This window comes from Topomyia yanbarensis, chromosome 3 (genome assembly GCF_030247195.1).
Source record: "Topomyia yanbarensis strain Yona2022 chromosome 3, ASM3024719v1, whole genome shotgun sequence".
Taxonomy (NCBI): Eukaryota; Metazoa; Arthropoda; class Insecta; order Diptera; family Culicidae; genus Topomyia; species Topomyia yanbarensis.
Window position 1 is genome coordinate 355,097,961 of NC_080672.1, and position 15,105 is coordinate 355,113,065.

The 15,105-nt window shown below is 37.9% G+C and overlaps 2 protein-coding genes across 2 annotated transcripts in view; one reads left to right on the plus strand and one right to left on the minus strand.

Annotated features, from left to right (window-relative positions):
• Positions 1–15,105, minus strand: part of LOC131688191 (uncharacterized) — a 210,974-nt gene that overhangs the window by 194,199 nt on the left and 1,670 nt on the right. The window contains exon 2 of the mRNA XM_058972361.1: positions 14,047–14,337. Coding sequence (XP_058828344.1) covers positions 14,047–14,337 — 291 coding nt within the window. The remainder of the gene's footprint in view (positions 1–14,046; positions 14,338–15,105) is intronic.
• Positions 1–15,105, plus strand: part of LOC131690099 (EGFR adapter protein-like) — a 228,623-nt gene that overhangs the window by 80,552 nt on the left and 132,966 nt on the right. The gene's annotated exons all lie outside the window — the stretch shown is intronic.

Below are 15,105 nucleotides of genomic sequence, written 5' to 3' on the forward strand. Positions count from 1 at the left end.
GATTTTTGCTTGTCCTCAAATTTTATTTTCAAATCGAGCACATAATCTTAGAAAAAAGAATAAAACCATGTTTCATAATTTCCTTTAAGAAGAAATTCCGGAGTTGTTACTCGTTGTACACGGATCACAACAGAAAACGAACAAGAAAATATCAGGCTGTACCATACATTCAAGTAATAAAAGTCTGTTAATCGATTTCTCCCATAATATGGGATAAGAGCAAAGACAACATATCAAGAAGACAGAGTTGTCAGTTCAGTTCAGTGTCAATCAGGATTCTCAATCGAAATCAAATCAAATGACTGCGTATATAATTGAGTTTGATCAAATATAAAATTAAAATTTAGGCTAAATATAGATATCCCACAAGATGCTAACGAGCAAAAAGGTGGATTCAAGGTTACATCAAGCATATTCCAGAATGAGTGAAGAAAAAAAAAGAAGAAACAAATACAGTGGAGACCCGATTTTATCAGCACCCGATTTTATCAGCTTTTTGACCCGATTTTATCAGCTTCTTATGAAAATTGATAGTTGGTAGTTTAATGGGCTCTAGCAAACGAACCAAGTTGAAATCGAATAAATCCTTTCTAAGGCATATATTTCTTATCTTAGAGATCCGAAAAATGCAAAAATAAAAATATTTTTTTTTAATTTTGCACTTTCAGACCCCCTTAAGGGGAACTTAAAGTAAATAATCAAAAAAGGTTGCAAGGCTATATCTAAGGAACAAGGAATAATATTTTAAGAGCTTCGGTTTAATAAAAAGACAGAAAAAAATATATGTCCCGATTTTATCAATGTCCCTGTTTTATCAGTTTAAAATTCGCCAAGGGGCTGATAAAAACGGGATATCTGTGACAGAAAAAAATTGTTTCATTTTGCTGCATTGCCCAGCATCTTTCAAAAGAGTACTAATTTCGTTCAAATTTTATCTACTCTTCTCTATATCTCCATGCTCCCAAAATATCATTGGTGCGCATAAAATGGTGGAATCTGTAATTATGTTTTTTTACCCTTCAAGGTGGGACTTTGCTAGCATTCAAGTTCTTCTGAGCACACTGTTTAAATAAGGCAATCCATTTATTTACAAATAAAAATGTTTTTGGAACAAAGCTTCTTAACCAATAGGCCCCGTGCGAATCTAGAAACTTTGATAAAAATTTAATATCTTTCTCTAGCGATTTTAGATCGCAATGTAGTTTTCTACAAAGTTGTACACAATGAAATTGTCACTTTTGGTAATATTTGAATGTCTAAAGTACTACCTAGGGGCAAAAATGTGAACCAGTTTCATTGAAAAACTTAAGTTTTCAAACAAAAAAACTTTAAAATAAAAAGTTGTTCGGGAGCCCCCGATTGAATATTTTAATGAAATGGAAAAGCGCATTCTATCACGTGCTGAAGTTTTAGCGATGCCGATTTTTTTCGAATAAAATTGTTCTACCAAACACACCGTGTTTTACGAACGAACCAAAGTTATCAGGATGATTTTGAAAAGTTATATAAAAGAATTTATTTTTAAGAGGTCTTCCATTAACAGAAAACAATTACGTCGAAGGTATATAATAAAGAGTATATTGATACAGACTATACGTCGGTGAAGCTGTTGGTAAAAGTTACTAATTAGATTTCGCTTTTAGGGGCATTATTCAACAAAATCGCAACACTATACGAAAGGGCTTATAATGTCCACAAATTGTTCCGCCGCGGTGGCATCATTGATCTCAATTTAACGATTATTATGTAAATAATAGTAATGATAATATTTAAAAAAACACAGTAGGTTTCGTCAGAATTTCACTTGTTGACAGTGAAAGATTGCATATTAACCCATTCATGCCCATGTTGTTTGTGGACAACAATGTTTTTAAACAGCTATAATATTTTATTGAGCCAATGTTTGCTCACAAACAAGTAAGGCCAATAAATATGACTATTGCCTTTCATTTGAGCATTAACAGTTACAAGGATCGGCTCTAGAACTGAAGTTATTACAATTAGTGTGATTGGATTACGATGGAGCAGTGCTGCCAGGGAAAGTTTATGCTGATGACGGAAAATGAATTTTTCAGATATCTTCATTATGGTGCAATATTATTGAAAATTGATAAAACCTATCAATTTAGACTGTTTTTGGCTACGTTTTTCACGCAAATGGACTATAGAAAATATTCTAGGAGAATTGTATTGAGCATTGGAAGGTAAAAATTGAGCAGCTTCTAGCACTGCGAGGGAAGCACCTATCTTTATGAAAAAAGGCTTTTTGTATTTCTTGACCCAACCGTTTTCAAGGAAAAATACTAGAAAAAAGTTGGGGGAATGAAAAGGTTAAAAGTGTCACAGAATAGTTTGGACTAACAATATCAATGTTTTCCTGCTAGAGTTTCTGCCGACATTGTGGTAATCACACAGCATGACGGCAAAAGAAAAAAAAATGAAATGAACAAGAAAATGAAAATGAATTGATTACAACTATAGCGAGAAACAAAGATTGCGAAGACAGTAAATGTAGCCAATAAATAGATTAAAAAGAGTAAAAAATTGAAAATAAAACAAAATGAGAGCAAATGAAATAAATAAAATAAAGACAGTTCGGATCAATAAATAAATAATAAGAGAACAAAAACGATTAATAGAATGATATAAAATATTAGGGACAATGAATAAATAAATTGAATCAATTGAATTTATAGGATTAAAAGAATAAATTACCAAAGAAAATAAAGATGCAGAAAATTTAAAAAAAAATAACTAAGAGACGAAATTGTGCCAAAAAATTAATGAAGCCAGCAAAAATCATAAAGATATTAAAACGAAGCAGAGAATTTGGTCAACAATATAGAAAATGGAAATATTGAAGATTGAAGGTATTGATAAAGCGAAGACTATAATGAATAAGAAGAGAAAAAAAAGAAATCGAGAAAGAGAAATTAGGAAAGTAAATAGAATATTAATAATTTCAAGAATGTAAAACATTAACAAAATTAATCAGAAAAGTTAGGGAAATTGAAGGAATAAAGGGGAAAACAAGTACAAACCTATAAATATAACCATAAAACGAGAAAAAAGATTCAAAAATAAACCAAAAAAGACACCAAAAAACATTTAAAAAAAATATTGTGCTTTTTCATATTTAGTTTCAGTTGGCTTCTGTCCGCACCGATCATCGATGTCCGAGAGGTGACACTCCACCATGTAGACCATAGAAATTTGCCCATCAACAAATGGACCGAGACAAAAAGTTTTACTTCTCTATCAGAAGTAGAACGTGACCATAGATTTGTCAAGAAGAAATAATATAAAAACATAATAAAATTAAATGAAAAGAGAAATATATGAAATAGAATAAAGATCACGCAGAGAAAAGAGAAATTTTAGATTGAAATAAACATACGTATAATAGTTAGAATTGTGTGTGAAGAAAATAAATCAAAAGAGAATGAAAGGTAGCGAAAATAAAAAGAATAACAAAAAGTAGAAGACATCTACTGAAGATAATTAAAAGAACACAAAGGCAGATAGAATAAAAAGAATAAAAATTTAAGTAAACAAGGATATTAAAAACAATAAAGAAAATAAAGAATATAAACAAATAGAATAAATTACTAAAGACAAAAATATTAAAAAGTATATTTAAAAATTATAGTCGGTAAAGAAAGCCAACAAAATATATAGCATACAGAAAATAAACATAAAATAAAGGAAAAGTAATAATACGTATATAAAGATGATAAATAGAGTTATAATACTAATCGCATAAATGAAAAAGTTAATAAAGACAACAAGTAGTAAGAAAAAATAAAATAAAATGAATATAATAACAAGAGCTAATAAGTGAAACAAAATAAAGGGCAACAATAGAATAAAGCGAATAGAAGAAAAAGAGAATAAGGAGAATAAAATGAATAAATAGAAAAATGGAATAAATAGAATATTTAGGACAAATAGCATAAATAGAACAAATGGAATAAACTTAATAAATAGAATAAATAGTGTCAATAGAGTACATAGAACATGCAGAATAAATTTAATAAATAGAATAAATATAATAGAATAAATAGTATACTTAGAATATCTAGAATATATAAAATGAACAGAAAAAATAGAATAACGAGAAACAATAATGAAGAGCATAAAGGTAATAAAAAGAGTGAAAAGAATCAAGGGAATAAAGCGAGAGACAAAAATAAATGGAATAATAGAGAATAACGAGAATAAGCTAAAGAGTCTAGAGAAAAAAGGGTATCAAGAAATAAAAATATATTATGAATAATGAAAATAGGACTGATAAAAGGGATTTCAAAATTAAAAAAAATAATGAAATAGAGGGAATAAAGAAAATCAGGAGCATAAGTAGAATACAGATTAAAGAGAGTTTAAACAGTACAAAAATAATAAAGTGAATGTAGAGAATGTAAATAATGAAGAGAATGAAGAGATTGTAAAATTGAAGAGAGTTAAGAGAATAAGTCCGTCTGCTTTCTCTTCTCGTACAGTTCAAAAGACAAAAAGCGACAAACCTGAGAACAACATACAAACAAACAAAATATTACCTGTACCGCTCCGCTGCAGCGTGTACGTGTAACTTATAGATAGCAGAAAGTCCCGTTGCCCCCAACTGTGAGTGAAATAAGCCAATCACAAAATAAATTTCGCCTATTACTAGAGAACACAATTACGATTGAATTACAGAAGCTTCGCACATACAGCTACATCATACGAGACAAGTAGTATCAATAACGTTCAACTTCTTAGCTAAGAGAAAGCTTCGTAACGAACAACGACATGCAATACAACTTCAAATATGAAAATGTCAAAACGGACGAAAATTCGCCTACACGATTTGTCACCTCATACTAGCACGAATTATATTAAAAGTTTCATGTCGAAGTATGGAGAAGTGGAATCTGCCTCAAACGACACTTGGTCAAAATTTTTCCCTGACATTCTCAATGGTGTTTGATTAGCTTAAAATAAAATACATTTTAAAGAATAATAGGAATAAAGAGTTAAAAATAATTAAACGAATAAAAAATACTAAGAGTTGAGGATGCAAAAAAAAGGAGAAAAATTTATACATAGTAGACTATTGTTATGAAGCGTGTTTGTGGGCTATTGGTCGGGGAATATCTACCGGCCAGATGGCACTTCGGAAAAAGTTTTGTTTTACTCCTAGAAAAATTATTTTCAAGAGGCAAGAGTAAAGAGCCAAAAGCCAAGAGTAAGGAGTAGATTTCTAAAGAGTAAAGAGTGATGATAAAATAAGAAGAGAATAATGCTGTTGAGCTCGGCAGGATTCTTAAAAGGTGAAGGGCAATGTTTGAATTGAATTATGTAGTCGGCAAGTTTTCCAATCATGCACCAGTTATAACCAGCTTCAATGATATTAAAAAATTTCTCAAAATTAATAAAATACAATTGTATGAATCACGGAAATGTGTTCTATAGTTTCCTCAAATTCACAAATTCGGAAATGCCATATTGTGATTCCCTTCTGCATTCAGTTTAAATAATCGGATTAAATTGAATAAAAATTAAAACAGTGTAAATTAAATGACCCCCAAGTCACATTCTCCGCTTTATTATGTTCGAATTGTACTGTAAATCCCCACAAACAGGCCAATGTTATCTGAAAATGAAAGCATCAATTAGTTTTATCAGGATGGGTAATTATTTGTCGTTGAAAACTCTCCACACCTATTATGATGAATAACGCACGAAAATAGATATGCATTTCCCTTTCATGTCACCATTGCATTGACATGTACTAATTACACCCCTATTGTAACCTAGAGTCATCCGAGGGTAGCACGTGGAATGCAACAAAAATAATTCATGTAAAGTTTATTCAAAATGCTTCCAGCCAGCCAGCCAGTCACTGGGGCTTGGGAGTGGGAACCGTTGTCGGCTGCATCGAGCTGAAAGCAGGAATTGCCCATTAAACCGCACAACCCCGCGAATCGCTTCCGTCCATCATTAGTGACCGACGAATTAATTGTTTGGCTTGATTCGGTTAATTCCGCGTGAAGCAACCCAATCATGCTCAAGTTTAAAAACATCCGATTGTTGGACGCATAACAGCGGACGCAAAATTAAAAATGATGAGTGTTTGGTGGTTACGTTTCTGCTCTTTATGCAACATTCAAATTTGGGATAATGCTTTAATACCTATTGGCGAGTAAGATTGCAACTATAGTGAGGGTTCGCAGATTAATAATATACATCAGGATGAGGTAGATCGGGCCTGTGAAGTGATTATCCATTTCTATCTGTTTTTGAGATTTTCCTTTTTATGATTTGCTTTCATTTGTTTCATTATCAGATGTGAACACGCATGACGTTTTCCAGGAAGAGAAGACTCTCAACTATGTCGAGATCTTCATCATACTGTAGATGACATTTCCAGCCAGTTTACTTACACCCCGATCAGACAACAATTTATCAGCAAAGATTAGTTACTGCATTGCATATAAGCTAGAGAAACACATTGTCCACCCGGCGAAACCTTTTCACAATGCATCGTTTGTTCAGACACAATTCCTAGCAGGAATCATCCCTTCATCACTCAATAGCGATGGTTACATGCGAACAAAGCGGCTATCTGTGAAAGTGATATATTACGGTGATGCGACAAAACTGCTGGTACTTGCGTATTTTGGTAACAGTAAAGGGCCATCTTTCTGCTTGTCAGCTGATTCCCTTATATTGTATTTGATCTTGAAGAAGTTTAAAGTAAAAAAATCCCAAAATATTTAAAAACTAGTTTTCCAATATTTAAATGAACTTAACGACTCTGTTGCATTCACATTGCATTCAAGCATTATGATATATTTCTCATTAGGCCATTACAAATCTTTTTTAAAAATTATGTCACCCCCCCCTTCAAAATCGCTGAAAAAAATCAGGGGGCAAATAATTTTTTTTATAATAACCAAAATTCAAAAAATTGTCACGTTTTATAGAACAACAACAGCTTCCATAGAGTTTTGCTTTTCGTCACTGAAAACTATTATGGTTTTAGAAATTACCATCCCATGATAGTTTTTATTTTGACCATTCTCGGGTAAATATGAAGTTTAAATGAAATCGTCAATCCAGTCCAACATCAAATGAAACGTTTGCTGGTCGCGGAAGGAAGGACCCGCCAGTGTATTATCAAACAAATATCTCATGGAAAGGCTAATACTGACCGACTTCTGAATCGATTCCAGTTTAAACGCAACAGTCGATAGAGACAGAATCGATCGTTGCATTCGAAAATAATTTCGATAAGGAAACAATCTGAATTCAAATCAGACTCCTTGCGATTTATATGTGGTTCAATATTCAATATACATAAGCTTTAACGAAAGGTTTTTGACATTTAACGATTTCATATGGGATCGTAGTGTTCATACCGTATTTCCGCAGCCATATGTGCGATTCGTATGAACTTGACCAGATCAAAATCTGCTATTAAACCTTCCATTTAAGACTAAGCTTGTGAAAATCGAATAAACCGTTTTCCAAGAAGCCGAAGAGACTTTAATTCTGAAATATTCCAAGAACCAGAAACATGCGAAATTTTCGAGATAGACGCTGGAATCAAAAGGACTTTGCCTGGCCATCAGCGATCAAGAATGCTCCAGCAAAGCTAAATATAGATCTTACCAATAATGGTATCATCGGTACTTACCGCAGGGAGAGCCGGGAATCCATTATCGATGTCAATTTTTGTAGCCTTGAAGTAACCGGAAAGATGGACTGAAAAGTGTGCGAGGATATATCCACAGCGACTTCCAAGCGATCTGGTATAGCATTGATTACAGGACACGGTTTGAATATGTGGGAGATATATAAACGAATGAAGTTGGAAAACACCGATCTTTCACAGGAACGTGTCCGTCGAGGAACTTGAATTTGAGGGTATCCTCTTCAACCTAAATGCGAATGAGTTCACGGAACAACTAACAAGGGCGTGTATTGCGACCATACCAAGGAGAAACGGTCCCCGGGTGCAATACGACGATTATCGATCTACGTATAAGTTGCCTCTGAGCTTGGAGAAGAAGTCGGAGATCACTTCGGTTTCTCATCTCGCTCAGTTCAGAAGCTAGAAATCGCTCCGCTGCTATAGCAGGGCAAGTAATCAAATTTACCCGCGCGACGTTTAGTCTATTTGCAAAGGCAAAAATTGATTCCTTCTGCCTAATGTGTGAAACGTGAACAAACAATGAGTGACAATGCAAAGCAAAAGTATATGACGGTGCGGGCAAACTGTGTTGCTGTTGACTACTCGAAATGTCCGGTAAGACCATCAATTCGTGAAGTGGAGCAAATGTTGAAGGTGAACTTGAAGTTCAGCGTAGCTTGCGGTACTCTATGCGGTGTAATTCCACCATTTATGTCATGCGGTACTGATTATGTTAAAAAACATTAGTCAAGCAGAATCATTCGCTTCCCAGAACAACATGAAACACGTCATCGAATGTAATGACATTTTATACAGTATACCAACGTATATAGATGTTGACAGCATTGAAATAAATATACATGACCTGGCAGCACGTACTAGTTCCTCCGCTATCAAACCAATCATTCCAAAATACGGAGAAGTGGATAGTGTTAAGGAGGATACTTGGAGGAACTTCTTCCCAAGACTCCGCAACGGCGTTCGTGTGGTGAGAATGCGTCCGACAAAACCTATTCCCTCTTACTTGACTTTCACATGCAAATCACCTCATGATGTTGAATATTCTCAACGAACACTAGTCACGCACCTGTCAATATTGTGATCATCCGCTACACCACGGGAAACCTTGCGCAGAGACTGCTAAAGAAATTCCACCTGATACGACCAAAGCCGGTATACAATCATCGTATGTTAAACCACAACCAGTTGGTAAACCAACGACTGCAGACCGGGCATTCACAAACACCAGCTCAACAACGATCGGCTCCAGTACCACTAAACCAACTGCCATTACCAACATCGAAGTAACAACGATTACAGCAAATGTTTCCAAACCAACAACCAACACCACCAACAAAAAATCTAATACCGATGAAGAAGGATTTACAATAGCGACCCGTAAGCACAAACAACAAATAAGAACATCCAACGATGAGCAAGATGAATGCAGTACCGCTAACGACATGGTCGTAACGAAAACGCAAGAGAAGACGGACCAAATGACCCCAAAGGTGCGCTCCACGGCTCAGAACCGTTCTCAACAAAGCAGTCAAGCTGAACAAGAAAGCATTGCCACAAAGCCAACGCGAATTTCCTTAGGAGACACCTACAAAGTTGGCATAACAAAGATAAAAGGCTCAGCTGCACCACCTGAAAGGTGCCCGGAGAAGATGGAGGTCACCATCGAAAGGTTTTCCCCCACAACATGAATCTATTTACGCTGTACAGTGAGGAGGATGATCACAAAGATGAAGATCGATTTACCAACAAACAGCTTATCGAGATGGCGAAAGCCATAAAAATGAAGCGATACATTAGAGCCCGGATATGTTCAAAGCGATCCGATAATTGGAAGCGACCAAAGGTGATGTTGCTTCCGATGCCGGGAAAACATGGAGATCTTTCAGCGTAGTCAATATATACCTTGGTAATGTTAGAGAGAGAGCTAACAAAGTACGCGGACCGTGAAAACGGCATGTCATGCAATTCAGCAATTGTTCAGTGGGAGCTGTGGAGACAGCAGAGATAAGGATATCGTTATTGCGTGGTGGTTACCTTAGGCGTGAAGAATGCTTCAATAGTACTAGCTGGGAAGCAACCGCCCATTCGCTGTACAGCATGAGTGAGTAACTCTGCAGGATATTATAGATCTACTTTCAGAGCCGAACAATCTACGAGACAGACAAGGGAGAATCACAACTACAACTGACGTTCCTCGACTCGACGCTGTGGAACGCAGTGTACGATGGAGTATTGAAGCTGAACCTTCCCAGAGATATAACGATTTTCGGCTTCACGAATGATGTGGTGTTCCAAGTAATCGGACAATCGCTAGAAGAGGAGACACTCGACACGGAGACGATTGCTCATCATAAAGCAGAGTTGGTGATGACTAGCAGCCGAAAGACAGCAACAGGCGAAAATCGCGGACGGAGAATATATCATCGACTTGAACTTTTAAAGTCATGACGATTATGTTAAGGGGAAGGCTGCGCGAGCAACCACAGCTTTGCTTGAGGCGCCAGTGTACTGGGCACCACGAACCAGCTGGAATCGCCGGACCGAAGCATGTGAGCAGACTAGTTTCACCGTCAGGGACAAGATCGAGTAGGTCGAGTGAAGCACCAGCGGTGGGTCATCGAGTTTTCAACGAACCAGAAGCTACGCTCCATCCGGTATCGCCGAACCGTCCTCGCCAAGTACTGGTTGGCCCTTTGAGTAGGATTTATGGACTATGCGAGTAGATTGCGATAAAACTGGGAGCTAAATGACTCACGCAACAAGCATCGGTATCGGGAGAACTTCCGCCGAGGAATTGAGATGGCTCGCGAAAACAGGAACTAAATGGTTCACAGAAACGGGAGCCAAATGGCTAAAGGAAGTTCACCACTGCGATTGAACGAATAGGTGTTCGGAGCTAAACCGCTCTAATGTATCATTTTGTCTTAAGACTGAATCAGCCTCTCCACGATATAACGCTTCGATGCAGTCTCGTGGAACAAAAGGAAGGAAGAAAAGTAAGGACTGTTAGTAGTGGTTAGGTACAAAAGTGAGTCCCACCTAGGGCCAATGCACTTTTGAAGCTATTTAACCATACTATAAAACGTACAGATATTTTCAGATATCGACGAACTGAATCTAGTAGTGTATGACACTCGACACTCCGGGTGTAGCTTAAAAAGTCGAATTTCAGAGTGATTGCACAATCTTCCTTATATGAAAAAGGCAAAAATGAACTGATGATTGCTATACATTTCATAAATCCGTACGATTGTCAAATGAATTTCTCTGATGTGGCTACCTACTGCGCAACAAGATGGAGAAAAATGCAAAGATTTCGAAGATGCACACGGAACCGAGCCGAATTACTATCATGTACCAAACAAACAAATCTACAAGTCTTCAAGCACAAGCGATAAACCAAAGCTGATGTTTCCACTAGAGTTCGAAAAAGTATAGTATGCACAGGATGTACGTTCACCAGGCTACTGTATACGAAATACGCAATAGAAAAAAATATCAGAGAAAACCATATCTGAGATGAATAATTCCATTGACGCGCACTTTACCTTTGGATTCATTCCAGAATGTTTTCCAAAAGTCCATAAGTGAAATGTTGCAATCCTGTTTCTGTACATTGTTTTCAAGCAGAATCATCTTTGACCGATTTTCATGCCTTGTGTGTAAAGTCGGTCCGTGTGCCGCCACGACGGAACGAAAACTATTCTAGCAACCAAAAGTTAATACCTTAAAGTACTCTTAAATGTTTACATTAGGTTCTTAGAGAATTTTCAAGCTTTTATTGTGAATTTAGAAATGGCACTTTTTGGAAAATTATTTAAAACGAAAACTTTTGCATCCCTTTCTTATATGAACTTTTGATTGATTCAGTAATATTTGCTTGAATTTTTCAAGTAAAACAAATAGCTCAACCTCGCTACACGAAATCACCCTGCGGAAACGTCCACGAGAACAATCGAAAGAAAATGTAAAAAAAATATGTTTATTAAAATAAATATTTATTTTTTGTTTGCCCCCCCCTTCAGAAAAAAAATTGTACTTGGACATAATTTTTAAAAAAGATTTGTAATGGCCTTAGTGGAGAACAATTTAGGTATAAATATTTTTTCTCCATTAAGGAGAAAATTGTTTAAAACCATCTTTGCGCGTGAAGAGCACAAACCATACAACTTAATTAGTTATGGAATTTACGTTTCGACTTCGTCTCATCAGAATCCGACACTAACTTAGTGACAGGACTAAGCTAGCACCGGATTGACGCTAGCTCCAAAAAGCGGAGACACAATTTGTTGATTGATTGATTGATTGTTTTTATTTACGAAACTTTAAATATTCATTCGTCACGTTACTATTAAAAGATATATACATTTCATTTAACAAAGGTTAGATAAGTCTTATAAGGTTTTCTTCTTTAAGAAAATTGAGCAAACTATCTTCGTGTTCTGGTCCAAGGATTTCTCCTAGCGTAAGGTTGTTTAAAAATCTATTCCTATTCTGCTGGTAACGCTGGCAATCTCTCAGTAGGTGTTCCACCGTCAGGTCCACTCCACAGCAACGAGGCTTCTCTTTCCGGTCGAATAGATACCCGTGAGTGAGCATAGTGTTCCCAATCCGAAGTCTGGTGAGGGCAGTTTGCTCCGAGGAATTGGACAGATCTTTCCCCGCCATGGTCGTTTGTTTGATTCTCCGGGTAAATTTATCGCATGTTCTCCACTCATTCTCCCAGGCTTGTGGAAGTAGTAGTATGGTGAAATTTATAAAATCTTTGGATGGTACTGGTACATTGTCGCATTCTTTCGTTCGTCCTTCTCCAGCTAAACGATCCGCTTTCTCGTTACCTTCAATGCCGGAATGGCTGGGCACCCAGCAGAAACTGATATTTTTGTTTACAGAGGCATCTTTAACCGCTTGTATCCATGGATGTTGAGACTTTCCATGTTCCAGCGCTTGTAGGCAGCTGGCTGAATCGCTGAAGACGACCGTGTGCTGGGAGTTTGAAGCATTTTCTTAGGCTATCAGTAATGCAAGCGCCTCGGCAGAAAATATTGTACAGCTTTCGGGAATTCGCATGCTAACGTTTGTATATCCACCGAACACTCCTAGCCCTACGTTGTCCTCGGGGATTTAGGGATCCGTCAGTAAAAAGGTTCACTGATGATGAGTATTGGCTTTGCTGAATTTCCTTGAAAATGGCCTGTGTTTTGAATGGGGCTTCATGGGCATGAATTTGTTGTTTAATTCTCCAGTCGATTTCAGGCGCATCTGCGTTCCAGGCTCAATCGCTTAGCCTGCTGAGGACGCTGATCATTGGTATACTCTGGTTTGTCAGTCTATTTAACCACTCCGATGCTCTTCTAACCATAGGGCAGGCGAAAACATCCTCCATGGGGCGTTTCTCCAACCAGCTGGTCGCCTTGCCGACGAACACCCGGTCATCACATGTTCAAAAGGAAGCCGTCCACTTTCAGATAGTAGCGAGGGTATTGGGCTGGTTCTAAGGGCTCTGGAGATTGTTCGAACCGCTCTATGGTAGACTGGTTGAATGCGCTTGATAACTTTATCGCCACCACGACTGTACAGTCCAAAGCCATGGAACATTTTCGACAGGAGGATGCCATTCCCGATTTTAAAGACTGTCTGTCGACTGCCACCAGCATATCTTCCACTGATAGCCTTGATGATGCGTAGGCGACTTTGGCAGTTCTTGACAAGTTCATCAGCGTGCTTGAGAAATTTCAGTTTTGTTTGGTTTTTTGAAGTCCGTGCTGGCCAGCCCAAGCTATAACTCCTTTTAGCGCGGTTTGGGCTTGTGCTCGTGAACGTCGAGGAAACTTGCTCATTGCAATTATAATTAAATCATCGGCATAGAGTAACTTCGACGTCATCGGCGACCGCATTGCAAATAGAGTTCATCGCAACGTTGAAAAGGGTCGGTGCTATCACAGAGCCCTGCGGGATCCCATTTTCGAGTGGTTGAAGTTCGGAGACTGCTCCATCAACAAACACACGAAAACTCCGTTCACCGAGGAAACTGTGTACGTACCTTAGCATTTTGCTACCAAGTTTCCATTCACTGATGGTTGTGACGATTGGGTACTTCCATGTCCTGTCGAAGGCCTTTGATAGGTCGAGAAGAACAACATCTGCATGCATGTCGGATTGAATCGCATTTTCTAGTACCGCTTCAAGATGCGCAAAGCCAGGGGCGGAAAGCGAATTGTTGGCTCTTTAGTCGTTTATTCAACTCGATGTCGTGAACCAGCCGTCGATTTACCATCCCCTCCGTACCTTTCCGACACAGCTGATCAATGATATGGGTCGGTATTCATCTGCTTCTGTTCCTTTCTTACCAGTTTTCTTGAGCGGGATTATAATAGCTTCCTTCCACTCTGCGGGGATGATGCCGCTACTCCAGACGCCGTTATAGATGTCGAGTAGGGTTAGTTTGGCTTGGATGGGAAGTTGTTTTAGTAATGGATAGCCGATACGATCTGGACCTTCCGATTGGCCTGCAGCCTTGCAAAGTGCCCATGTAAATTCATTTAGGCTGAAGTTGGCATCCAGCGCCGTAGGAGCTACATCAAAGTTAGGCTCTTTTTTCTCATCCTGTGCTTTCCGTTCTTGAAAGGCTTTTGGATAGCCTGCGGTTGCGGAGACAGCGGCGAAATGGTTGGTTATTGTTCCGTCGATTCGAAGATATTTTTATTACACCTTCTTTTTCCTCTGAGTGCGTTGATGTTACTCCAGAGTTTCTGCGATGTGATGGTAGGATTAACTTTTCCCAGCTGGCTTTTTTAGCTTCGTCTATCGCTTTTCTTGCATCAGCCCTTGCTTTTTGGAAGTCTTTCAGCGCCATATCCTTTCTTGTGTCCGTTCCATTCAGGCGCCGTAGTGTTCGATGCGTTTTTCTTCTCAATTTTCTTGCCTTTTCAACTGTTTCGTTCCACCATGGCACAGCTTTTGGTTCGGGTAATCCTGTTGTTCGAGGTATCGTTTTTTTCCGAGTCAAAGATCAGTTGATTGAATTCGGCGTTCGTGTAGTCCTTTGTGGGGTCTAGTTGGCCGCATATTTCGTCCTGGTACAGTTCCCAATTTGCGCTGTCGTATCGCCATCGCGGTTTTGCACAAACAGTTGGAGTCAAAAGGCTAGTGACCAGTCGGATTGGAAGATGGTCGCTACCGTGATTATCATCAACAACCTGCCAGTTAAATCCGGATGAGATTTGCCAAGAATTAAGCGAGAGATCGATTGCTGTTGTAGTTCCATCGTCGAAATTGATTCATGTATGGCTTCCTTCATTCAGGACGACAAGACCGTAGTCGGGTCACCCTTTAAAATTATGGGTTGGGTTAGTTGGCGAATCAGGTCTCTGAGTTGTTCATCGTTCATCGATATACATGCTGACCAC